General features: G+C 45.1%; 1 protein-coding gene across 1 annotated transcript; it reads left to right on the forward strand.

Moving 5' to 3' along the window:
* Positions 1 to 23: 23 nt before the first annotated feature.
* Positions 24 to 24,375, forward strand: LARS1 (leucyl-tRNA synthetase 1). Its single transcript, XM_074552510.1, has 32 exons — positions 24 to 222; positions 1,097 to 1,215; positions 2,644 to 2,731; positions 3,389 to 3,469; positions 3,900 to 4,040; positions 5,153 to 5,314; positions 5,977 to 6,089; positions 6,484 to 6,547; positions 7,076 to 7,143; positions 7,489 to 7,714; positions 8,789 to 8,876; positions 8,966 to 9,042; positions 9,691 to 9,744; positions 10,426 to 10,566; positions 11,307 to 11,384; positions 12,266 to 12,351; positions 12,434 to 12,499; positions 12,591 to 12,673; positions 13,286 to 13,424; positions 14,827 to 15,039; positions 15,927 to 15,984; positions 16,699 to 16,762; positions 17,336 to 17,519; positions 17,715 to 17,805; positions 18,613 to 18,753; positions 19,284 to 19,424; positions 19,503 to 19,613; positions 20,450 to 20,560; positions 22,559 to 22,663; positions 22,809 to 22,904; positions 23,279 to 23,411; positions 24,055 to 24,375. Exons 1-32 carry the CDS (start codon positions 217 to 219, stop codon positions 24,258 to 24,260), a joined length of 3,534 nt encoding a protein of 1,177 aa, XP_074408611.1. The 5' UTR covers positions 24 to 216; the 3' UTR covers positions 24,261 to 24,375.
* Positions 24,376 to 24,529: the final 154 nt, after the last annotated feature.

The following is a 24,529-nucleotide window of genomic DNA, read 5'->3' on the forward strand; positions in this document are numbered from 1 at the left end:
CGGCCCGGTGCACCGGGATCGTTTCCCCCTCCCCAGCCGGGACGAGTGCCCGCAGTGACCGCTCCGCTCTCTCTCCCTGCCGCTCTCCTTCTCTCCCCTCCCTGCACGCCAAAAAGCGCCCGGTGTCCCCCCGCCAGCTGACTTGGTACGGCCTGGGCTCCCCCGCGCGCTGCCGCTGTTGGCACGGCCCGTGCGGTGCCCGTCAGGCGCGGCAACATGGCGGTGAGTCCGGGAGCCAGGCCGGGGCTCCGGCTTTGGGGCTCTGCGGGGGCTCGTGGCGCTCCTGGAGCTCCTCACCCGCTCCTCAGGGTCACCCTTCGGCGCCGCCCTCTCCGGGACGAGGGTCCTATAGCGGCGTGCGCGGGGCCTTTGGCCGGCGGCTGCGGCCCCGTGGTGTAAAGGTCTTAGGCGTGTCTTGGTTTTGATGGGCAAAAACTACATCCTCAACCTTTATGAGTGCAGAATGCGTGTGTCCGTAATGCGTGTGTCCTTTAGCAATTCCTGTGTGTTATATGGTGAAAGAATAATATCCTTTAATACTTGCCATATGTTATGTGATAAAAGAATGAGAGGAAGGGCTACTGAGCACGGATTTAATGAAAATCGGTTGGAATGCTTTACCTGAAGAACTCCATGAACTACACTTAGAGCTGTTACCTGCCCTCTTCCTGGCATAGGGAGTGCTGTGTCCACTTTATGTACGTCAAGAGGGGGATGCACCACATGTCTTTATGGAGAGTCTGGAATAAAACCAGAGTTCTGTAGGAGTTTTCTCCTATGATTTATATCCTCTTCTACCTCCCCAGATCAGAGATCTCTGAGTTTGTTCTTTATTGGCAAGATGGCCAGCGTGTATGTGTGTGTCCTGGCTACTGTAGAGCCCTTTGCTGTGGGAAATGGTTGTTGGTGCTTTCCTTGCAGATCTCGGCTCCAGTTTCAGAGGGCTGGATCTCGGGCTGGCAGAGCCACCGCTGCTGCAGGGACCTGGGGCAGTGCTTCCCCTGCCCAAGGAGATCAGGGTGGTCTGTGATGGGCTACAGTCCTGTTATTTCTTACCCTGTTTAGCCAGACCTCTCTTCCTTTCTCTTCTGAACAGGAGCGTAAAGGAACAGCGAAAGTGGATTTCCTGAAGAAGATTGAAAGAGAGGTCCAGCAGAAGTGGGAGCATGATCGAGTGTTTGAGGTCAATGCTGCAGACAGGAAGGACCAGAGGAGGTATGGTTATACTTGGTTTGTCACTGCTTGAAATGTCTTTTCATTCAAGGTCTGCTGGGGGGAAATGTGGCCCCATTGTAATGAGCAGTATTCATGGCTCGGCTGAAGGGACTTGCTCACACGTTGTTGGCATTTCTGTAGCTGATGACATAAAGCTGGGTACGTGTGTGGCTGAGTTCCAGCAGGATGAGAGAAGCTTTTTCATTGCCTGGCAGTGTCAGTACCCTCTGTGGGCTGAACAGCAGTTCTCTTTGGTGACTTGTGCCCTTTGACATGGAGGAGGCTCCGCAGTGGGTGCCTGAGCCCTCCCCCTGGGGAGGTTTCCCTCTGAGGGAAGGTGTGTCCTGCTCTGCCTCACAGGGCACAGCAGTGCTGCACAGACCCCGGGTGTGCTGTGGAGCAGCCTCTTGTCCTTGTGTGGAGCTGGGGGAGGGTCCTGGGTGAGTCCCCCCGGTCACCCCGGCTGCAGCCCCAGCCCCAGCAGGGATGGAGGGAGAGCCTTGCACAGTGCAGAGAGTGCTCTGCGCTCTGGGGAACGCCATGGGACTCTTGCTCTTGTTTCTGCCCCAGGGTAAACCCTGAGAGACTCGTTTGTCCTCTGGGAATGTGCAGCGTGCCTGGAAGCACAGTTCCTTTGGAATTGGTGGGATCCATGCTCCTCACAGGTGTGGGGGGCTGTGGGGGAGCAGCATTAATCCTGTGGAAGGTCTCTGGCTGGAAAAGCAGTGACCTTGGTACCACGAGGTTAATATTTGGTGTGTGGGAAAGTCAGACTAAACCAAGATAATAACTGAAGTGGTGTAACAGGTGTCAGGTTCTTAACTTGTAGACTTTGCAGGCAAACAAATGACTTGGCCTTTATTCCTTCATGGTAGTGGATCGAGGGGGTGTGTGAAGGGGAGAGACAAGGCGTGAAGTACAAAGGTGGACGTAGAAATTCAGTGTGCTAAATGTAAATATTTTCTCAGCTGCTTTGAGAGCTCGGGTTCCAACAACGTAATACATCTTTGAAACACCCTGCAACAATATATCCCTGTGAAAGGAGTGATTGCTTGCAGTGTGCCCTTAACATCTGAACTCACACCGTGGGAGATTAAATAAATGACTTTAAGCCTTTGCTGTAATTAATTTGCAGAAGCAGGATTAGAATTTGTTACCTTTGGGAGCATGCTGTATCTGTTTCAATGTTTCTGTGTGGTGCCAGTCCTCTGTGGGTCTTTACTTTTGTGTTTATTTTTTAAGGTGATAAAGCCTGTTAGTGTATCAGCTCCTTAAAATCAAATACTCATGTTACAGGCAAGGAAAATATTTTAACATCACTGTGGGCTGATAATAGCTGAACATCCCAGTTACCTGTTTTGCTGTGTATTGTCTGATGGTCATTTACAAAGCTCATTATGTGTTTTAATCCTTTGACTTTCTTCTCAGCAAAGGGAAGTACTTTGTTACCTTTCCTTACCCTTACATGAATGGCCGCCTGCATCTGGGACACACGTTTTCCTTATCTAAATGTGAGGTAAGAATTCTCCTTTGCTGACACCTTTAAGTACTATTCTAGAACAAATGCTGATTTTGTCGTTCAGTTTTGAGCTAATAGGATGCCATGTCAATTCCTGTATAGCTTTAGTAATGACTTATTCAACTTTCCTTTTCCCCCACATTTTCAGTAGGAATATTGCTAGCTGAAGTGAAATTCTATTAATGTAATATTTAATTTGATGAGATGGGGCTGCAGGTGTTTCCCCAGTTTGTTCTTTGAAATGAGATTTTTAGGAGGTGCTGCTAAATGGCTCAAGCTTCACCGGAGACCTGTCCCTTTTGTTTGTGGTTGCTGTGCTCTGTGTGGGAGCAGGTTTTGAGTGACTCTGTGCCTGTGTGGGGGCAGGTTTTGGGTGACTCTGTGCCTGTGTGGGGGCAGGTTTTGGGTGCTGGGGTTCCAGAGCAGCTCGCTGTGCACCCGTGGGTCTCTGGTGCAGCCAGCCTGGAAGCCTGGCACGCCCGTGCCTGGGCAGCCGCAGGGGCAGGCCTGGGCACAAGCTCGGCTTCCCCTCCGTGCCAGGGCTGCCCTGGCTCTGTCACCTGCCCTGGCAGAAGGAGTCCCAGCTGTGTGTGAGCAGGAGCTGGCCCAGCCCGGCCGTTCCTGGCTCAGCTGTTCCATTTTCCCTGCCTGCAGTTCGCCGTCGGGTACCAGAGGCTGAAGGGGAGGAGCTGCCTGTTTCCCTTTGGGCTGCACTGCACGGGGATGCCCATCAAGGTGAGACCTTGGCAGTTGCTGGGGGGTTGTTTCTGATGGGGTTTTTATCCCTGAGGCTGCTCGGGGCCTTGCTTACTGTGCATCCCCAACAGCACCTTAGTTTATTTAAAAACTCACCAAAACAGTGTATTTTGGAACCTGAATTTGTAATAAACCTGTGTTGTGCTTGAGCTATAACATCACTCTAAAAAAGACTGTGTTGGAAAACTGAATTTTACCTGTTGTATGTTTTCCTTGGCAAGAAAATCCTTACAGTAAACCTCTTCCTGCCCTGGAAGGTGTTATGGAAGTGGCATGATCTCCTAGATCTTAATGCAAGGTCCAAAAAAAGTTTAAAGTGTGGAATGCAACGTGTTATCAGTAAAACCCACTCCTTGTCTGTGGATGCAGCTGGTGCCCTGGCTGACACACTCCCAATAACTCTGTTCAGGCTTGTGCTGATAAGCTGAAAAGAGAAATGGAGTTGTATGGTTGCCCACCGGAATTTCCTGATGAGGAGGAGGAAGAGGAAGAAAATTCTGGTAAAAAAGAGGAAGAAATTATCATCAAAGACAAAGCAAAAGGCAAAAAGGTAAAGTTTAAACCAAACCTTCTTAGACTGAGAGCTGTACTGTCAAAATTTCAGTGTGCACATTGTAGGTTTTTCCTCCTTTGGGCTCACAGAAACCTCAATACAAAGATTTTTTTTGTTTTTTCCAAGGTAGCTGAGTTAGCTTTAGGGTGGACTTGAAAAAATGCATTAGCTGCATGGTTCCAGAGATACCATGTTAATGCATGGACCCTTATTGGTAAGCTAATGCACTGCCTGTTAGTTTTCTGAGAAAGAACAGATCAGATCCAGAATAATGCTCTCATTTGTTTTCTTTTTTTTTTTAATCCATTCATGGAACATTCCTAAGCAGGTTGTAGGAATTAGCCCTTCTTTCTCAGAGGTAAAGCATGTGTATTCCTGCTGTTCTTGTTATTGTTTTTTAAGCTGGTGTCTAACCTGTTCTGTCTAGATAGGCTCAGTAAAATCGTCCAAACTATTTTCACTTACCAGGTTTTTAAATGAGATTTAGGATTTTGGGAGTATTCCAACGCAAAGCAAATAATCAAGTCTGGGAAAAGACTCTTAGAGATGCACTGTGTGTTGTTTATGTGTGCTCAAGAGATTGTCCCATTGGAGCTGCTGGGTTTGGGGTTCTGGCTGCTCTAGAGGAGAGACGGTGTCACCTTGCCTGGGTCACTGCTGGGGAGAGACAGGAGATTCTCAAGGGACAGCAGCTGGGAAAAGCACAGTGAGCAAAGTGACAGCAGCAAAGGCTTTTGGTACAGGGGTGCAGGGCTGTCCACCTTCCCATGGTGCAAAAACCCATGGGTTTGAGCAGGGCCTCGACAACAGGCAATTCCTTGCCAGGTTGTTGTGGCAGAGCCTCTGCAGGTGTTTTGGGCATTGGCATGGGGCAGTTGGGAAGAGAAGGGTTAGAGAATGAACTGTGAACACAAGGTATGGTAGAATGGAAACCCTGTAAATACAGGGTGTAGAATGGAAACTAATCAATTACTCTCACTGTTAGAGGGAGGATGTGAGAATATTTGTATTAACTTGTATGTCTGGAATCAGAAACCATAACATTAACAGAGGCAAATGCTCTTGTGACAAGACTGGGGGCTTCTTCCTAATCCCAATTGTTCTTGCAGAGCAAGGCTGCTGCCAAGACTGGCTCTTCCAAATACCAGTGGGGGATCATGAAGTCTTTAGGTCTGTCTGACGAAGAAGTGGTCAGTTTTTCTGAAGCTGAGCACTGGCTGGATTATTTCCCTCCCCTTGCTGTCCAGGATCTGAAGAGCATGGGATTGAAGGTGACTCTGGGTGATCCCAACCTCAGTTAGGCAGGCAGCCATACCTGTATTGTCACTATGCTGGTGAATGTGCTGCTTCTCCTTAAGATTTTCTGAGCAATACCAGCATAATTCCCAGAATGTTTCTGATATCTATGGAATTAGACATTTAACATTAAATGGTCTTGGGTGATAATTAAGTGCTTTCTTATATGGAGCTTGTACCCTGTACAGTGGTCACAGCTGGAAATGAGTCCAATGAAGACATTGTGACTTATGGCTCCCATGTGAGCTAACTTATCAGTAGTTGGTATTGACAGTAGTTATATTTGACATCTCAGCATTCTTCTTCCTAAAAGTACTCGTCCTGCTGACAACAGATTTTTGTAAATGGAGAGAAATAAAGGTGATGAAACAAGGCAGTGCTGAAATGCAGCTCGAATGGCTGGTTTCAACTACTACAAAACCTCTGAATTTCTCAGTCAGTGGAGGGACCTCAAGTCTGACATCTCTGCTCAGAGAGCAGGCACAGATGTGTATTTGAGCTTACACCCTTTATGGGATATGTGCTTGCATTGTTGTTTTGGAGAGAAAGCTCTTTTTAAGGTAATAGTTATGGTATTATGAGATTGCTCTGATTTCTTGATTGTGCTTACTTACTGGAGCCTCTTGCCCATTTTCAGGTGGACTGGAGGCGTTCCTTCATTACAACAGATGTCAATCCCTACTATGATTCCTTTGTGCGATGGCAGTTCCTTACTCTAAAGGAAAGAAATAAGATTAAGTTTGGCAAACGGTAAGCTGCCACTCAGCTCTGAGTTTTTGGGAGAGTGGATAAGCTCAGCTGTGCCAGAGACAGAGCCCTGTGACACGTCTCTAGAGTGTGCTTTTAACTCACCAGAAACCAAAATCGTTCCTTGCTGGTGCTCTGCTGATGCAGTGAAGTGCAGTTGTGCTAGCAAAGCATGTGAGATTCGTCTTCCAGGTTTAGTTTTCCCTTGGGTACCAAATCCAAACAAAAACCAGTCAATTCTGAAAGCTCTTGTGAAAACTGAACATTAGCACTGATGAAAACAGATCAGAACAAAATTTGAAAATGCCATTAAGAGGTCTTTTTTTCCCAGAGAGCTATACTTTTTTCTTGCTCTATACACTATTTTACTCACTGCTAAATGAAAATCTTTTTCTAGATATACAATTTATTCTCCTAAAGACGGACAGCCTTGCATGGATCATGACAGGCAAACAGGAGAGGTAATGTTTTAACTTCACATTTTCATGCATTGCTTATGATCTTAAATACTAAATGGAATGTAAGTTATGTCTTACAGCAAAACATAGTTTGGATGTGTACAGTCACTGGCTCTCAGCTGTCAGTGCATGTGAAAATTGAATGAACTCTCTTGAGCAGATTTAGTCTGGAACTATGGATAGTATTTTACATTGTAGCTGGTATCTGTGATTGTTTGGCAGTCTGTGCCAGCAGCATTACTCCATTGTGTTATCTGTTGAAACTAAATAGACAAGCTGTTGTTAACTTAGATGTTGCTGAGACAGTGTCTGGGACTAGTAAGTTTTTGGCTGTAGGAGCACAGTATAACCTCTCTGCAGTCTGCATTTTAGTGAACAGCCTTTCATATTTATGGAAATAGGATTTACTCTGAGGAAAGCATCAGTACCTTAAATAGTGTTTGGATTAGGCTCCTACAGGATTTGTTTTCTTTCCTGCTCAAGTGAGTTTCACTTATTAATTGTGGAATTCATTTTCTGTGGGTCTTTTAGGGTGTTGGGCCTCAAGAATACACGCTGATAAAAATGAAGGTGTTGGATCCTTACCCTGCGAAATTGAGGTAAGTCTTGACTTTCTAGTGGCAGATGGGCTCTATCTCCTGGCCAGAACTGACCATTGAATTAAACACTAATGCAGAATTTAATTTTACCTGGTTATTTCCATCACTTCAAAGACCTGGTCAGAATTTTGACCAGCTCTATTTGCTGTGTCTGTGAGGACCTCAAGGAGGAATTTAAAAAAATAAAAGAAAAGGAAAAAAAAAAGGAAAACCCACAATGAACTAATGACCCACTTCTGTCTCTTAGGAAACGTTGCTTGGAAGTTGATGTTAGTGTAAAAGCCTGTTCTGTATGAGCCATGATGGTTTCATTTTGGTAACTTACCCAGTACCTTTTCCCCCCAGTGGCTTGAGAGGGAAGAACATCTTCCTGGTGGCTGCCACGCTGAGGCCAGAGACCATGTTTGGGCAGACCAACTGCTGGCTGCGCCCGGACATGAAGTACATCGGCTTTGAGACGGGCGGCGGGGACATCTTCATCTGCACGCAGCGCGCCGCGCGCAACATGTCCTACCAGGGCTTCACCCGCGACAGCGGCGTGCTGCCCGTGGTCAAGGAGCTCATGGGAGAGGTGAGCTCCCTGCAGCTGCAGGCCGGCCTCTGCTGCCCCTCTGCGCCTTACAGGGCCATGGTGCCGTTCGAATGGGAAAGGACATACAGCAGGGATTGCAGAAACTTTGGAGTGACTAAATCTTTAGTGACAAACGGTGCAAGCAGCAGGCAGCTTCCTTGCGGCTAAGCCAGAGCTGCTGCTGGGAGAGTAACCTGGTGCACGTAGCTGGGGACAGATGCATTCCTGTTCCCTCAGCATGATGTGCTGACAGGATAGTGTTAAGGAAGGCTTTTGTGCTTGCTGGGAAGATTAAATGGAAAGGGAGGGGGAATAGCAATAGCTAGAAAGGGTTATGTGGAAAAGGCTTTTGTTGGTACTGACATTTCCAGTACATCTGTGTGAATGAAGCTTTCTTAGCCGAGTAGTGAATGTCAGTGATTTTGGGGTTTGCTGTCCTTAACTTGTGTGCTTTGTGCAAGTGTCATCAGTGGTGTTCATTCATCCTGATACAAAGCACCTTCAGCTGTTTGCATCCCTTGATCTCCATTCACTACAACTTGTCACCATATTTCTTGATCTTGCCTTGAAGAATGAAGAAGAAAATACATGTTTTTTTCCTTTGTTAGTAGACATGATGTGAATTCAAGCAAATTAGTGAGGTAGAAGATGACTGCTACATCTTGACTGCCTCCTGTCAGTGTGTGACTATCTTGACAATATGCTTTCTTTGTTTAATGTCACTTTTGACACTGGCTTCCTAAGCCACTTCTGCCTCAGTGCTGTTGTGCTTCAGATACTTGGAAGCAAACTGTCCTCCTGCTTCCTATGCTTTTCCAGTTCTACATACTTGTAGTTTAAGTTTCTTGGTATTTGACTTTCCTACCATTATATAACCTATATCCTGTCTCAAATAGTACTACACATTTTCATATGTACTTCCTCCTTGTCCATCTGTATATAAAATGTATTTAGTTTGTTTGTAATGTGTCAGGAAAATGTACAGAAAATTGGAAGAATATTATCCAGGAGAGCTTACTCTACTAGGCTGAAAGCCCCTGATTTACTGTAATGCTGTTCCTTTGTCCTGCTCAGGAGATTCTGGGTGCTGCACTTTCAGCACCCCTCAGCACCTACAAGGTCATATATGCCCTGCCCATGCTCACCATCAAGGAGGATAAAGGTAATTCTGCAGCAGAGCCTGTTGGATGGGCACTGACATTCAGTGTGTGGGGACTGATCCTTTCATCTGTTTATCTTTCCTTTGCCCAGGAACTGGAGTGGTGACAAGTGTTCCCTCTGACTCTCCAGATGACTTTGCAGCACTGAGAGACTTGAAAAAGAAGCAGGTCAGTCTGTTAGCTGAATTGTTTCTGTTTCCTTTCCCTAGTGAAAAGGGTCAAAAGTGAATATGAAGTCACAAAAATGAAACTTGCTTTAATTGGCATTTTACTGTCTCTAACTTGAAATCAAAGCAGTTAAAAATAAATGATGTTTAAACCTGGGCTAGGACAGATGGGGTTTTCTTCAGACTTCAGGTCTGAGTTTTGAATGAGAATCATGTAACTTGTGCTGCATGTTAAGGTACAGAAGAGCACCAGGGAAACAGAAATGAATTCCTGTTGTGGAAATGACTTCCAAAAATGAGATTAAGATTCTCTATCAATTTCAAATTGAGATTGAAAGTGATTGTTACTAACTGTAGGAGTACCTCAGCCTCTGAATAGCTATCCCTGGCTACTGAATTTTTGCCCACTCATTTCAGGGTAGAGCAATATCAATTTTTCCCCTTTTAAAAAATGTAGATGACTTGGCAAGGAATCACCTGGAAATGAGATGAGGATTGAGCTCAGGTGTCAGAAATGGTGAGAAGGCAGGGAAGTGGCTTTGTCTGATTTGTAATAAAGCATTATGTAAAAAAAACCCACTATGAGTGGATAAAAACCTTTGCATCTAGAAGACTTCTGTCTGTTGCTTTTTTTCTTCCAACTTTCAAGGCTCTGAGGGTGAAGTATGGCATCAGAGATGAAATGGTCCTGCCCTTTGAGCCGGTGAGTGCACCCAGATGTGTCCATCTACAGCACACAGGATGTTACGTTCACTGATAAGAAACAAAACAGGAGCTGTGCTAACCCTTCCAGAGTTTCTGTTTAAAGTCCTTCTCAGCTGAAAGCTGAAAAACGTAAAGTTTTCATCCTTTCCTGTAGTTGCAACATTTGGTCTGTTAAGGGTTGCAACCAAGATTTGTTGTTCTATGCTATATTTCAGAGAGAAAGGAAAGTATCAATTTTTATAGGAGTTACTGTTTTGGGAAATGGAATGCATCATTATCTTGGTAACCTGCTGGCTGATGAAAACTTCATGCACTCATGGTCAGATGAGGAGGGTATCTGCTCAGTGCAAAAAGCTGAAATCCCTCACTGTTAGCACAGCCTCGAGGCAGAGGCAGTTCTCATTAGGAAATGCAGGTTACAGGTACAGCCATCCCAGAACTCTGCATACCCTTGGTTCCACAGGCCAGCTGCAGTCCTGGCACAGCTCTGTCTGGTGCCATGGCATGGGGCACACCTGGGCAGCTCAGGGGTCACACTGGGGCTGCCAGAACTTCTGGGCCATGAGTGCAATTGCAGCCATCTGTTGTAAGCCCTGTGTAACTTGTGTTGGATGCTGTGAATGTATGGAGTGAGTACTGGGGTGCAGGAGGGGTTTGACAGCCCTCTGTTAATTCTCAGGTGCCCATCATTGAAATCCCAGGCTATGGCAGCCTTTGTGCTCCATTTGTCTGTGATGAGCTCAAAATCCAGAGCCAGAATGACAGAGAGAAGCTTGCAGAGGCCAAGGAGAGAGTGTACCTGAAAGGATTCTATGAAGGAGTAAGTAATACAAGATTTTGGTAAGTGGTTTGTTGGTGAGTTCAACTAGGAGAAAAAAAAGGCAGGTAAAGAATAAAAAAAAAATCTCAAGAAGGAGGGACAGTGTCCTGTTTTCCCAAAAAAGTCCCAAAGGACTTTTCCTTGTGACTCTTCCTGCAGTAGGGTTCTGCAGCTGAAGGAGTGATGTAGAATTGGAGAAAGTTTGCACTCACACATTGCTGTGTTTTCTGAGCATTATAACCTGGTTTCTGAACAAGTGATCACCTGCTGGGGAGCTGATCCATTTTGTTGTCAGTATAGATAGGGAAACTGATATGAAATGAGAAGGTGTTATTATTTGCAGGTTTTTTGGTTTGTTTTCGGGTTGGCTTGTTTTTTGTTTTTGTTTTTTTTTTTTTTTGTTTTTTTTTTGTTTTGTTTTGTTTTTCTTTCTTTTTTCTCCTGTCTTTACCTCAGTAGCTTACCATGTGTATTTCTCAGCTGTTCTTTTGTAAGCAAGCAATAGTTTTTATTTCTGACTCTTTGCAGTCTGTCATCTGTGTGGATGCTGACATGTGTACAAACTGTTTTTGGGTAAAGATGACTGCACATAATGAAAAAAACCTAATACCTGTACTCTTATTTTTTGCATGTCAAAGATTGCAGCACATGCTACTTCCTTATATTGATATGAATACCTATGGCACCTGTTTCTTGCTAAATTTTGATTTAAAAAAATCTCCTGTGACCCATCTTTGCAGGTGATGTTGGTGGATGAATTCAAAGGACAAAAAGTTCAAGATGTCAAGAAACAGATTCAGAAGCTGATGTTGGATAAGGTAAGTGGCAGTGTGCACACAGCTGCTTCTGAACTGTCTGCTTTGTCCTTTTCACAGGGCTGAGTCACCAGAGGAACCCCTGGTGTGGTTCTGCAGCCCTCAGGGTGCTTTGGGTCACTGCAGAGAGAGGGACCGGGTGTTCTTGGGCTGAGTGGGCTGAGCAGCTTCATTAGAATTCCCTTGTTCCCTGCCTTATTCTGTCACCCTCCCTAGGACATGTTCTGGTGGTCCAATTAATTCTTTAGCATAGCTGGGAGGATGCTGCAGTGTAGGACCTGGGCTGTCAAGTCTCTGTCAAGCCAGTGAAGGAGACATGTTTGTGCAAATGCCTCCTTGCTGGGCTCCTGGTTCAGAAAACAGCAGTGAACAAACAATGACTGTGGCATCCCTCTAATGAGACTCCCTGATGAGGATTGGGAGTGAGAGGAGGCTTCAGGCATTTAGTCATCATTCCCTTGTTGTTGTGGCATTGTTATGTTCAGATAATAATGCACCAGCACGCATGATGTGTGCAGTAGATTTGAAGCACAGCATCCCATTTTCCTTTGCCTTTCCCCCTCCCTCTGTCCTTCAGAGTTTCCTAGGAGCTGTTTCAGTCAGGGGGCATAGCTGGTGGGGAATATTTTGTGCTTATGTCCTCTTTTTCCTCATGCATTTTGTACAAAGTGCTGTGAGCCGGTACCTTAGTGAAGTTACAGAGTCAAGCCTTGCCTTTTACCAGAGGGAATACTGAGGCAGAGAGCTTGGGCAGTGGTGAGAGCTGTGCAGTAAATGCTATGAACCAAATTAGAATGGAGGGGATGCTTTTTAGTAAGTTGTCAGGATTTTCAGTACTTTGGTAAGTCCTTAAATCTCAGCTTCCATTGCCTTTTCAATCTTAGGGTGAAGCCATGATTTATATGGAGCCTGAGAAACAGGTCATATCGAGATCTGCTGATGAGTGTGTTGTGGCCCTTTGTGACCAGTGGTGAGTGAAACAAAGCTGCAGTTACCAAGTTGCTCCAATTGTACACCATTGCTTTATTACAATGAACCTCTCCTGACTGTAGGTATTTAGATTATGGTGAAGCAAGCTGGAAGAAACAGACGTCAGAGTGCTTGCAACATCTGGAGACGTGAGTTATGAATGTGCCTGTAAAGGAGAGTGACTTTGCTGCTCTTGGGGGTCTGAGATGGCTGAAGGCAGTAAGAGCTTCTTTCTTACAGGTTCTGTGAAGAGACTAGGAGAAATTTTGAAGCTACCTTAGGTTGGCTACAAGAGCATGCGTGCTCCAGGACATATGGCTTAGGTAGGTAAAACATTCCTTTCTCGGCTGGTTCTTTGTAAGGGTGGTACTCCTTGTTTCATTTGGAAGGCTTAAGTGCTATATAACATCCCCAGTGATACAGGGAACTGTGGAAGCAACATTGTCCAACTGGTATCTTGGCCCAGCATCCCAGAGAAGGTGTGCTTTGTTGGAATTGCATGGGGCTGGTAATATTTGCACTACTACAGGTAGTCTTTGTAGCATCTTGGTAGCTTTCTGTCTGTCATTGATTTGGAAGGGACCTCAGAAGAGGAAGCTTATACCATTTCTTGAGTTTTCTCCTTGAATCCTGATTAGCCTTTATCTTGTGTAGCCTGACATGGGCCAGCTGCTAAGTATGCACTGTAACCCACAGCAGGTGTTCTTGAGCTGAGCTGTGTCAGGAAATAGGTTGAAAATCAGCAACTGTTTGCCCTTGAGTAAAATTTTCAAATGCATAGTTTAATTTTTAAACCAAATATTTTTTAAACCCATTAGCATGAGTGCTAGTGTATGTACTAATGTATGTGTATGTGTTCCACTGGAAATCACCATCAGCTGCTGTGTGTGGGGATCAGGGTGGTGCTGGGTGCCTGACACAGCCTTCCCCTGCAGGGACCCGCTTACCCTGGGATGAGCAGTGGCTGATTGAGTCTCTCTCTGACTCCACCATCTACATGGCCTATTACACCGTGGCTCACCTGCTGCAGGGGGGGAACCTCAGGGGCCAAGGAGAGTCTCCTCTGGGCATCAGGTAAGGAGAGTGAACCACGAAGTTCTCTTGTTTAATTAGGTATGCTTATCTCCTGAATTGCTCTGCAGAAAGACTTGCCAAGGAGGCTGAGTCTTTGCTTTTGTGTGTGAAAAGTGTCTTTATTAAACTTAACCTGCCATGAGCTGAGTTAGAACAGGTTTGGAGAGAGGCAGTAAGGAAAGAGAGGAGTTTGACAGACAGTGAGAGGAAGAGAGAGTGGAAAAATGCTTCTGAAAGCACTTCTGGAAGAACTGTGTGGAGAGTAAATCACCTTTTTCTATGCTTGTTTGACTTGCCTTGAAATGGGCCTTGGCAGGTTTTTGGGTGATTGGCTGCTTGGGTGTCTGCTTGCTGAGACTGCTGTGCACCACAATAAATTGGAGGCTCCAGTGTACAGAGGGAGTAGGATTTAGCTCTTGGTTTTTGTCACTGTCACTCTCCTGGAAGCTCAGAACCATCTTTTATCCACAGCTTGTCTGTGGAAGTCTTCAGAGCAAGGGGGAGGAGGCATGTGGCCTCTTGGTTGGAGTGACTTTTGAAGCATGGTGATAGGGGTCAGAGAGACGAGACAGTACAGCTCAGTCTGGAGTTGAAAAAACCCTTCAGATTGTGCCTTGAATCATCTGCTCTAATTCTGTGTGGTTTATGGACTAGTTTCTGGAGCAGTTTACATATTGGAATGGAAGCTTTTCTTACTTTATGTTGTAACTAATCTGAAAACCATTTCCAAAGTAAAGATTCTGATTCTTACAGAAGTACCTCTGAGACTGGGCAAGGCTGTCATTTGGGCTGAAACCTCTCTAATTACAGAGAAGCTATGCACGAGCTAGTCGTGTCTAGAAACAAGCTTTGAAGTGAGCATCCTGGTCCCTGAATTACAGATTTGATGTAATTAAGCATGTACAATTAGAGTGCTTTCCTATGCAAGTAGATAACATCTAGCAGCCTTGGAAAATGCTTTTTACTGATACTTGCTCTGTGGTGTGAAGGAAAAGGGGATTTATGGCCCATCCTTTCAGTCACCTTCAGTTACAATGAATTTGGCACCAAACACAAGCCCAGTCACAGCACAGGAATTTAAAACATGGAACAAGAACTGCCAGAACCAAACCAGCCAAACTGTGCCTGTAGGATTTTTTCTGGACTGGTAGTACAGATCACCATCGGAGGTGTTTTTTAATGTGTTCTGGAAGTATTTGGGGTCCAGAACGCGTTTCCTCTGTGCATAGCACAGAGCTATCACCTGAGCTCAGGTAAAGGCCCTGGGCACTCTCTGTGTGTTTGCTGCTCAGGTGGACTGTGCTGTGAGAATGGAGCCACAGGTTTAAGCTGCCTTGCAGAAAGTGCTAGAATGTGTGAGGAGCTTTTACTGACTGTGCAATGTGGGACTGATTCTGTGCAGGGCGCATCAAATGACCAAAGAGGTTTGGGATTACATCTTCTTCAAGACAGCTCCGTTCCCTAAAACTGAGATTCCAAAGGAAAAGTTGGATAAGCTGAAGGAGGAGTTTGAGTTTTGGTATCCTGTGGATCTCAGAGTTTCTGGCAAAGATCTTGTTCCAAATCACCTGTCGTACTACCTCTACAATCATGTGGCCATGTGGTCAGAGCAAAGGTGAGTTGGGATGTGAGGCAGGTAAGGCTGGAGACTTTGCAGTTCTGTTACATTTGCTAATGGCCTTTGGACTCTACAACATTTAGAATTGTGTTGAAAATGTATTCTTTCATATTGCAGCTTTAATACAGTTGTCTATAGCAAAAGTTATTAAATGGAAAGGTTTTTTACCATTATTATTATACACTTATATAACAGAAGTGATTGAAATAGAAAGTTTTTCTACCATTATTTCCCCTGGTTTTTCTGCATTATCTCCTCCTATGCATTTCCCAGTGTTGAGTTGCATTCCTGCACTGGAATTCATTTGGCATTATCATTAAGTCTCCTTAATTCCTTCTCAAGGATGTTAAAAGAGCCATGTGTACTCCCATGGGCTGTGCAGGACTGGTTGAGAGTCCATTACATGATGCTTTTATGGTGAAGATACTGTTTGCATTCCCTAGAATTTTGGTTTAGGGAAAAGCTGTACATAGGAAAAATGTGTTTCTGGTGTATAGTAAAGACGATTGTGGATAGTTCAATATCTCTTTCCTTCATGGGTAGAAATGTGGACCCAGCACTGTTGTGTGCTCTTGGGCAGTGCCAATCACTGGCCTTTAAATTAAAAATATCTGAACAGAGGAGGGTGATGTAAATGAACTGTAATTGCAGGTGCACTGCTCCCTGCCCTGTGTTTCAGCAATGATAATCCTTAGCCTTTACACTGTAGTTCTTTTCATCTTCAGAGACACTCCTTAATATATTTAAGACAACCCTTAGGTATTTTTTTTGAAGATTCCACTCAAGGCATTCATCTCAAACTGGAATATAAAATGTTTGTTCCTATTTTTAAAAGAGAAAATGTATCTACTTGGCCAAAAGATTTGTATCTTGCCTTTGAACAGGGAAAAATGGCCAGTAGCTGTGAGAGCCAATGGACATCTGCTCCTCAATTCCGAAAAGGTACAGTGAGATCTTTGTGTTGTCAAAATAGGCATTTGCTAGCCAGACTGGAAACTTCTTCTTGGGATGTAAGCAGGGGAAATAGTGACATTTCTTCATTAGTGCCCTCCAGTTTTTCATTCATTAAAGACCTGCCTTGTCTGTGATTTTAGGCAGCACTTTCTCTTCAGTCGGCTCTTGTGTGGGCTCACCAATTTAGTGGAAAGTTCAGTGAAGATTTCTGTTAAGTTTTCGAGTAATACAGAATATTTATTTATTTATTTAAGTGAAGTTTACATTTTTAGAGCATTGGAGTAGGTGCAGTGAGAGGAAAAAGTTTGGGGCAATAGCTCACTAATAAGTGCAAGTTCTGACACTGAATTCAGGTGCCTGAACCCAGGAATTAGGCCTTGGGGACTGTCTGTATGAATCCAAAAACCCGAAATAAACCCTAGTGGAGTTCTTCTTGAAAAATCAATACATGGTGATCTGAAGCTGCCAGTTTTAAAGTGATATTTAAGTTTAACTTAGGGAATTTCTGGGATTATATTTTGTTGCTGAGTGCATGCAGAGTTCAGTCTGCTTTTGCTGTGAGACCTCATTCAGATTTACCAAAACGCTTTTTTGCTGTGATTCATGAGAAAATTGTTTGCCCAAACCCTTGCTGGGTCTGTCTTGCTTATCCACCAACACAGGGGATGTGTGAGAAAACAAACACTCTTATCTTTCTTTCAGATGTCTAAATCGACAGGCAACTTCCTCACCCTCACTCAAGCTGTTGACAAGTTTTCTGCAGATGGTGAGTGCGTTCTGACCTGCATCTGATTGTCAATTATGCCAAAATGACTGAAATTAGTGTTTTGCTCTCAAGGGAGTTTATTGGAGTATTGAATGGCAATAAATCTGCCACTTGCCACCTGTTCTTGTGGAAAAGCTGGACTCCACATGGAAGACTGGGATGTGTGTTAGCACACCTGGTTCAGCCAGGAGCTGCTCCTGGGGCTGAGCTCTCTGCATTCACTGGGGGGTCAGAGCACAGGACGTGCTGTTGGTGTGCATGGGCTGTGTGCATATCTGTGCTCTGTGCATCCATGTGTGCCATGCTGCTGCCATGCCCCTGTGTTCTGGGCAGGGACCGTGCTGGGCTCCTGGTTCTGGTGTTTGCCTGGTCCCCTCCCAAGGAGGGCAGTGTCCCTCTCCCAGGGGAAGGGCCTCCTTTGGGGCATCTCTGGCTGGCCAGGCAGTTTGTGACCTGGCTTTGCAATTGTTAACCAGCTGAAGGGAGCTGTCACAGGGGCAGGAGGCACAGCACTCCATGGGTATCGGCCTGCTGGGGGCACCCAGCCCTGGCAGCTGATCCCCTGTTCTTCAGGCATGCGTTTGGCCTTGGCTGATGCTGGAGACACTGTTGAAGATGCCAACTTTGTGGAAGCCATGGCAGATGCTGGTATTCTTCGTCTCTACACATGGGTGGAGTGGGTGAAGGAGATGATTGCAAACAGAGACAGCCTGAGGAGTGGCCCAGCCAGCACCTTCAATGACAGAGTCTTTGCCAGGTGTGGTATGAAGGTTAATAGTACTGTTTGGATTCAGGTTTTTCCTTGCAAGGAGGAATCCTGTAGTTATTTTTTCTCAAAATTAATGAATTTCATAAAACAGAGCTCATTCCTGAATGGGTTATGGGGTTTGGCTGCATTGGTGACGGTTTTACACAGACTGTGCTGTATTGATGTTGTCACTTCCCTCACCAGTGAGATGAATGCAGGCATAATGAAGACAGACCAAAATTATGAGAAGATGATGTTTAAGGAAGCTCTGAAAACTGGCTTCTTTGAGTTTCAGGTAGGAGATGTAAGAAAATGACACCTGGTATTTGTCACTTAGTGGATTTCTTTTAATCCTTCTTACTCTGGTCCTTAATCATACAGCTGAATTGGAATCAGAATTGTGTCAAAAGACAAGAGTACTTCAAGGGAATAAATGTGGAATCGTAGGGGTTTGCTTGTGTCAGTTTACAAAGGTCCAGAGGAAAGCAAATGCAATTCTGCAAAATAGTCCTGATATCTAATATGAGCAAGAAGCTGCTTTGAAAAAGACACTATTAAAAATAGTGTTGCCTTTATATATTTCCTGATAAAGGACTCTTCATAAGAAAGCCAGAAAATGCATCAACAAAATTGTTTGGAAGCATAGTGCTTTTTGATATCCTCCATAAACCATGTCTCCAGAGTGTCTGCAGAGCCATGCTGCTCCATTTAATGAATTACACACACTCCTTCATGTGGCTGCTTTGAGATACTCAGGATTAAATAGGCTGAATTATGTGTAATGATAGATCATATTCATTGCCTTTTTCTTAGTTCTTATTAGTATGTAAGTTGTTTGGGATGACAGCACCTGATACACAGCTGTGGATGTTTTTGTCTTTTATGTTTGTGCCAATAAGCAGTTTTTTAAAGTACCACATAAATGCAAAAATCCAGTGGCTGACTGGCAGAGTCACATGTGGGTGCTTCAGGAAAGTACAGTTCCTAGAACTCAATAATGGATTATGACAAGCTGCTGACGTTCTGAAGGCATGCTGGAGCCTGCAGGCGTGTGTGTGTGTGTCCCTGCAGCAGAGGGCTGAAGGCTGTGCTGTTGTTGCAGGCAGCCAAGGACAAGTACCGGGAGCTGGCCATCGAGGGCATGCACAGGGAGCTGGTGTTCCAGTTCATCGAGGTGCAGACTCTGCTGCTGGCTCCCATCTGCCCCCACCTGTGCGAGCACATCTGGGCCCTGCTGGGGAAGGTACTGGCGTTTCAGTTCTGCCATTGATTCACATCTGAGCTTCTATGGATTTCAGGAACACCATGTCAGGCTTACAGATATTTGTGTACAAGTAGAAAGGATATGTCAGAACACAAGAAGTCATACTGGCTCATTGTCCCTGGGACAGTGACTGCAGGGAGCTGGCCTGTTGCTGTGATGATGTGTGCAACATTAATAACAGTCACTATCATTGTCTGCTTACAAGGAGGTCTAAAATTTAGTGTAACAATGCAATAGGCTTACACTTCTGCATAAAGCTTAGTTTTGATGTTTTTTAAGCCCTCTGCTTGTAGGTGGCATTCCCTAGGCGTGTGGTAGTTGTGATTGTGTGTATAATCCTGACCACACTGGCAGTGCTTGTTGTCTGTGTGCCCCTCCTTTGGGTTGTTATGGGTGGGTGCTCACTGAGTCCACACTGGCTGAACTCTTTTGCAATGGAGCTGTACTGGCTGGGAGCCCAGCAGCCAGGGTGTGTTCCCTCAGTGCATTGCTGTGTGCTCTGCCCCAAGGCTGAGTCCATCATGAGGGCCTCGTGGCCAGCAGCAGGGCCCGTGGACGAGGTGCTGATCCGCTCCTCTCAGTACCTGATGGAGGCCGCCCACGAGCTCCGCCTGCGCCTCAAGAGCTACATGGCCCCTGCCAAGGGAAAGGTGAGGCTGCTGCTTGTGTGCGCGTGGAAATTCTCTATTGCCTAGGGACCCCTTCCTGATTGTTTTCTATTTCCTCAGAAAAGTGCAAAAGAGCCTTCCCAGAAGCCTTCCCACTGTACCATCTACGTGGCAAAGAGCTACCCGCCCTGGCAGCACACCACGCTGTCCGTCCTGCGCAAGCACTTCCAGGTGCTCCTCCCCTCCTCTGCCCTCCAGCTGCTTGCCAGCTCTTTGGGGGCTCATCTGTGCAAAGTTTATAAGCTGCACCTTGTTACCAAATTATTTCAGTAGATTAATTTTCTTCATGCTTTTACAACTGTCCATTAAGTTTTGATGCTTAATGAAAATGTCCCAAAGACTGTTATTGGTTTGACAGTTGCATTTCATTGGTTTTGACAATCTGAGTAAAAAGCATGCCTGTGCTCTGTTGTTTCTTCCAATTGTAAGTGGTTAGCTTTTAAATATTCTTTACAAGCACGTTTTTGAGGAAACATGGTTGACTGACAGACTACTGCTGCCTTACTCTGCAAGTGGGCTTAGAAGCTTTGTTCTAGTCCTTGAGTAAGTGTAAACCACTCAGCAGTGTCACAAGAAATAGCTGGAATAAGTCAGTATAAGAAGAAATATATTAAGAAAACAGAAGGATTATGTTTCTGACATGGGAAAACTGCTGAGAGTGGCTTTTGGGATCCCAATGGACCATCCTCAGCTTGAACACACCAGGGTTGTAGCTGATAGAGTCAGGAGTCCTGACTATTCCAGTTGTGGCAATGAGATAAACCAACATTCCTCGTGTGGGATTTGTTCTTGGGGGTATTTTCACCTTTGGGCATTGTATAGGCTTTTTTTCTGTATTAGTGTTAAATGCTGTTTGGGTTTCAGAAGGATGAGAAAACCATCTGTGGAATCAATGATGCTGACAAACCTTGCTGGTATTTATGGGAAAGCAGGAAAGGTACATGATATTGAAAGGCAAGTTTTTCATGACAGCTGCTCTCCTTAATGTTTGTTCATCCCTGTTTTAGGGCAGTGGAGGTCAGCTGCCAGATAATAAAGTAATTGCCAGTGAGCTGAACGCCTTGCCAGAGCTGAAGAAGTATATGAAGAAGGTGATGCCTTTTGTTGCCATGGTTAAGGTAGGTGTCAGAGGGGCAATTCTGCTACAGGAAAGGCTGTTGTGGTTGCAGTGTCTTCCCCTTGCCCTGTGCTTATTTGTCATCTTCCAGGGTTTGTTTATAAACATCTTCTACATCTCTGGAAGAGCTGCATAATAAAAATGTCTCTGTGTGAATTAGCCCAGGTGAGCTCTGGATCTGGTTGAGGCTTGGTGCTTTCTGTGCTTTGTGGGTGATGCAACCTGTGCTCCAAACATGCCTGGATCCCTCTGTATTTGAAATTTATCCTATTTGACTTCTCCAGTTTTTCATGCTGAAATGAGTCAAGTGTTGCTTTGGAGACACAGAAACTGGAAGCTGAGAATAAGGCCAAGAGTTGATTGATTGCAGTATGTGTAAGGGAGGAAACAACAGACTGTTCTGAGCCTTGAATGGAATTATGAATTTTGTGTGTAATTCTTATGTTTATCACTTAATACGCTGATAGTCCATTATTTTCCCTGAGTCATGCAAGCCTATGAAAATCTTGGCTTCCATTTCTTTAAAGAAACTTTCTTTTGCTTGCTGTTGCAGATGAAAATTCAATACAACAACTAGGGAGAGCCAAGAAGCAAAGAATTAACAAATTTTTTTAAAAAATGAGAGTGGGGGTTGCAGTGTATGATTTAAAACCTTTTTAATGACTTTTCATGATCTGTAGAAATTGAGAGGGATTAGTAATGGAAAAAAATCTTAATGAGTGTAAAAAAAACCCTTTTTGTCCTTAAGCTTTAGCTTGATTTTTGAAATGCACGTAATAATTACTTCTCTTTGTAAGCTTTGTCATGAGGAGTGTAATTGTTCTTTGCTCTCTCTGTGGGGTTGTTCTGATTGTTCCTTTTCACGGGAGCTTGGAAATCTTCAGAGGAGCAGAGAGCACAGAGCAGTTCTGGAGCTTCCTGTGTGAGTTTGTAAGAACAGTGGGATGTGTTAGATCCACTGATGCAGCTGGGAAAGGTCAGACAAGCTCTCAGTCCCCAGAGTTAGGGCTGAAACCTTGCTGTGTTTTGGTGTCTTTAGTCTGGCAGCAGTGAGTGATCCCAGGGCAAGTGGGGAAGGAGCTGAGGCTTACCTCAAATCCTTCTTTTTGCTTCCAAAGAGCAGCAGCCTATTTCCCACAGAGACATGGAAACACCTGAGCTCAGACTCCCCTGAGCAATTATTCATCAATTCCAGGGTACAAGGAGCACCTCAGCTTGTGCTTCCTACTCATCAGAGCAGGGCTGAAATGTAGGAGCACCTCTGTGATTTACAAAGGGAAGCAGTTCCATGTTAAAAGGGAATCTTTCACATTAAACTGATGAGGAAACCAGGAAACCACAACCATGCTGAGGCTGACAAAGCAGAGCTTCAAAGGAGACAGCTGGCTCAGCATGTGAGAGCCAGGCAGGGACAGATTAAACTCCAAAGAGGAAGTTCTGTTTTAGTTAAAAAAAAAAAAAAATCGTGTGGTTTTTATACTGCCTTTAATACTGTGTCTCTTGTGACTGTTGCTGCTGGCTTTCTGGACTAATTAAGTTACTTTTATGTTAACGTACAAAGTGGTTGTTATTTCCCTGCAGAGAACTCGCTGTGAGCACGTCCAGGTGTTGTGGGCTCGTCCTTTATTTTAAACTGGGTCATAAGCCTGAGCTTCCTGCTGTGAAATACCACTGAAATGCTGACTGATTTTGTGAATTCTCAACCTGCACATTAAGTAGGGATTTAAATAACTGTGAATGTCAAACACCTTTTCAGTCCTATATTAAAAATGTGTTCTAATTGCTCATACTCCTCCCATCAGTGTCACCAGCTCCCTGTAGAAGAAGCAGCCCTGTTACAAGAAAATTATTGCTCCAGTGTTAATGTTGTGCCAGCAGAGAGCTCTTGGATTTACAAGCCTATTCTTTTCATGACTAATGTGGATAGTTTGCCATTTTGAAGCATCATTTTGCTTGCAGCCTTTGGAGGGTTTTAATACTTTTTCCCTCCCCCCCCCAGGAAAACTTGGAGAAAAATGGTTCTCGTGTTCTTGATCTCGAGCTGGAGTTTGATGAGCGTGCAGTGCTCATGGAGAACATTGTCTATTTGACAAATTCCCTGGAGGTTGGTACAGACTTGGCACCTACTACTTGGCATTTATTGGGATGGCTGGAGCAGCAGCTGTTTGATGGGGCTGTAGCCTCTGCTGCTCCCTCTAAAGCCAATAAACTCCTGCTTATTCCCTCCTCCCCGATTTTTTCTTTTACAGCTGGATCACATTGAGGTGAAGTTTGCTTCTGAAGCAGAAGATAAAATCAAAGAAGAGTGCTGTCCTGGAAAACCATTTTCTGTATTCAGAACTGAGGTAAAATCAGAAATTCAGGTATTGAAAATCTGAAAACTTAATTAAAAAACTTAAATTGAAACTTTACTTTTGTCTGGGTTTTTTTAAATATGCCATTTAAAAACTTTGATCAGACATGAATGTTTATCATGTATGAATATTTCTACTTGCAAAGTAAAAATGTATTCCCTAAAGATGTGTTAAACAATTGTTACACTTTGGGCTGCATTTTAGAGTTGGGCAGTGCTGGTGTCCAGCATGGCCAGGCAGGTTCTAAAGGGATCTGGTCCCTCTGGAAGATGCATGACCAGCAGATGTTTATTTGGTGTAGTTGCATGTTTCTGCTGAGGGATCACGAGCACGTTCTGCTCTAAGGTCTGTGTTGTGTCTCACAGCCTGGCGTGTCCGTGTTCCTGGTGAACCCTCAGCCCTGCAACGGCCACTTCTCCACCAAAATGGACATCAGGCAAGGGGACAACAGAGAGACCATCGTCAGGCGCCTGATGAAGATGGACAGGGGCATCAAAGGTAGCCTGCAGTGCAGGGCACGGCTGTGCCAGTGCTGTGACAGACGTGGGACAGCCCTGTGGGTGCAGGGCTGGGAGTCACTGCCCGCTCCTGGGCAGAGCTTTGGGAATGAAGGGGGTGAAACAGGGACTGCTCTGTCTCCCAGGGGGTGTCCGTGTGCCGAGGGGCGCAGGGCTGCAAGGCTGCACTTGCAGGAAGGCCCAGCTGAAGGGTCTCAGGCTTCCTGGTCTGCTTAGCAGTCTTATTAGTCTGCCTTTTGATGGGAAATTGTACTGAAATCAATTCTCACCCTCTTCTTCCTCCCAGTCTCTGCAGCTCATTCCTCAGAAAATGAGGAATAACTGTTCAGCTACTCAGACCTTTCCTGAGCCAGACAAAGCAAGTTCAGGGCTTGGGATGTGGTATTAGGAGCTGGTGTTTCTGTGTGGTTTATCCCCATTTCTGTTGGTAACTGGCTGTGTAACCCCTGAAGGACATTGTTGTATTGGTGCAAACCTTAGCAGGACAGGTATTCCCATGAGAATACATTTCCTTGGAGCAGGTGGGAAGTTCCAGGGGTTCAGCACTGCTGTGGGTGTTAACCCTGTGGGTGCTGTGCCTGTGTGCGGCTCCCAGGGCCTGACCAGCTGCTCTCTCTGTGCAGATCTCTCCAAAGTGAAGCTGATGAGGTTTGATGATCCCGTGCTTGGCCCCCGCCGTGTTCCAGTGCTTGGCAAAGAGGAAGCAGGGAAATCTCCAATCCTGGAGCAAGCCATCTTCCACATTGACCTGGCCCAGAGGCACGTCTGTGTCACTGAGAACGGCCTGACAAGGGACATTGGGGACACAATTGTTTACCTGGTCCATTGAACTGCCATGTATCCAGTGAGAAGGGTCATGGAGGGACTTGGAAGCATTTGTATTAAACAAAGGGGAGAATTAGTTCTGTAAAAAAATAAAACCCACCCAAACCAACTTGAGTTCACATTTGAGTTGCCCCTGCTCTTTTAAACAGGGATTTAATAAATTTTTTTTTCCTGTGGTGTTTTGGCTTCTCTTGGAAAGAAAGTTACCCTGGAGACCCTTCTTTTCCAGCTATGGGCAGGGTCTTCAGGAACAAATTTGAACGCCATGCTTAC

This window comes from Zonotrichia albicollis, chromosome 15, assembly GCF_047830755.1.
Source record: "Zonotrichia albicollis isolate bZonAlb1 chromosome 15, bZonAlb1.hap1, whole genome shotgun sequence".
In the NCBI taxonomy this organism is placed as follows: Eukaryota; Metazoa; Chordata; class Aves; order Passeriformes; family Passerellidae; genus Zonotrichia; species Zonotrichia albicollis.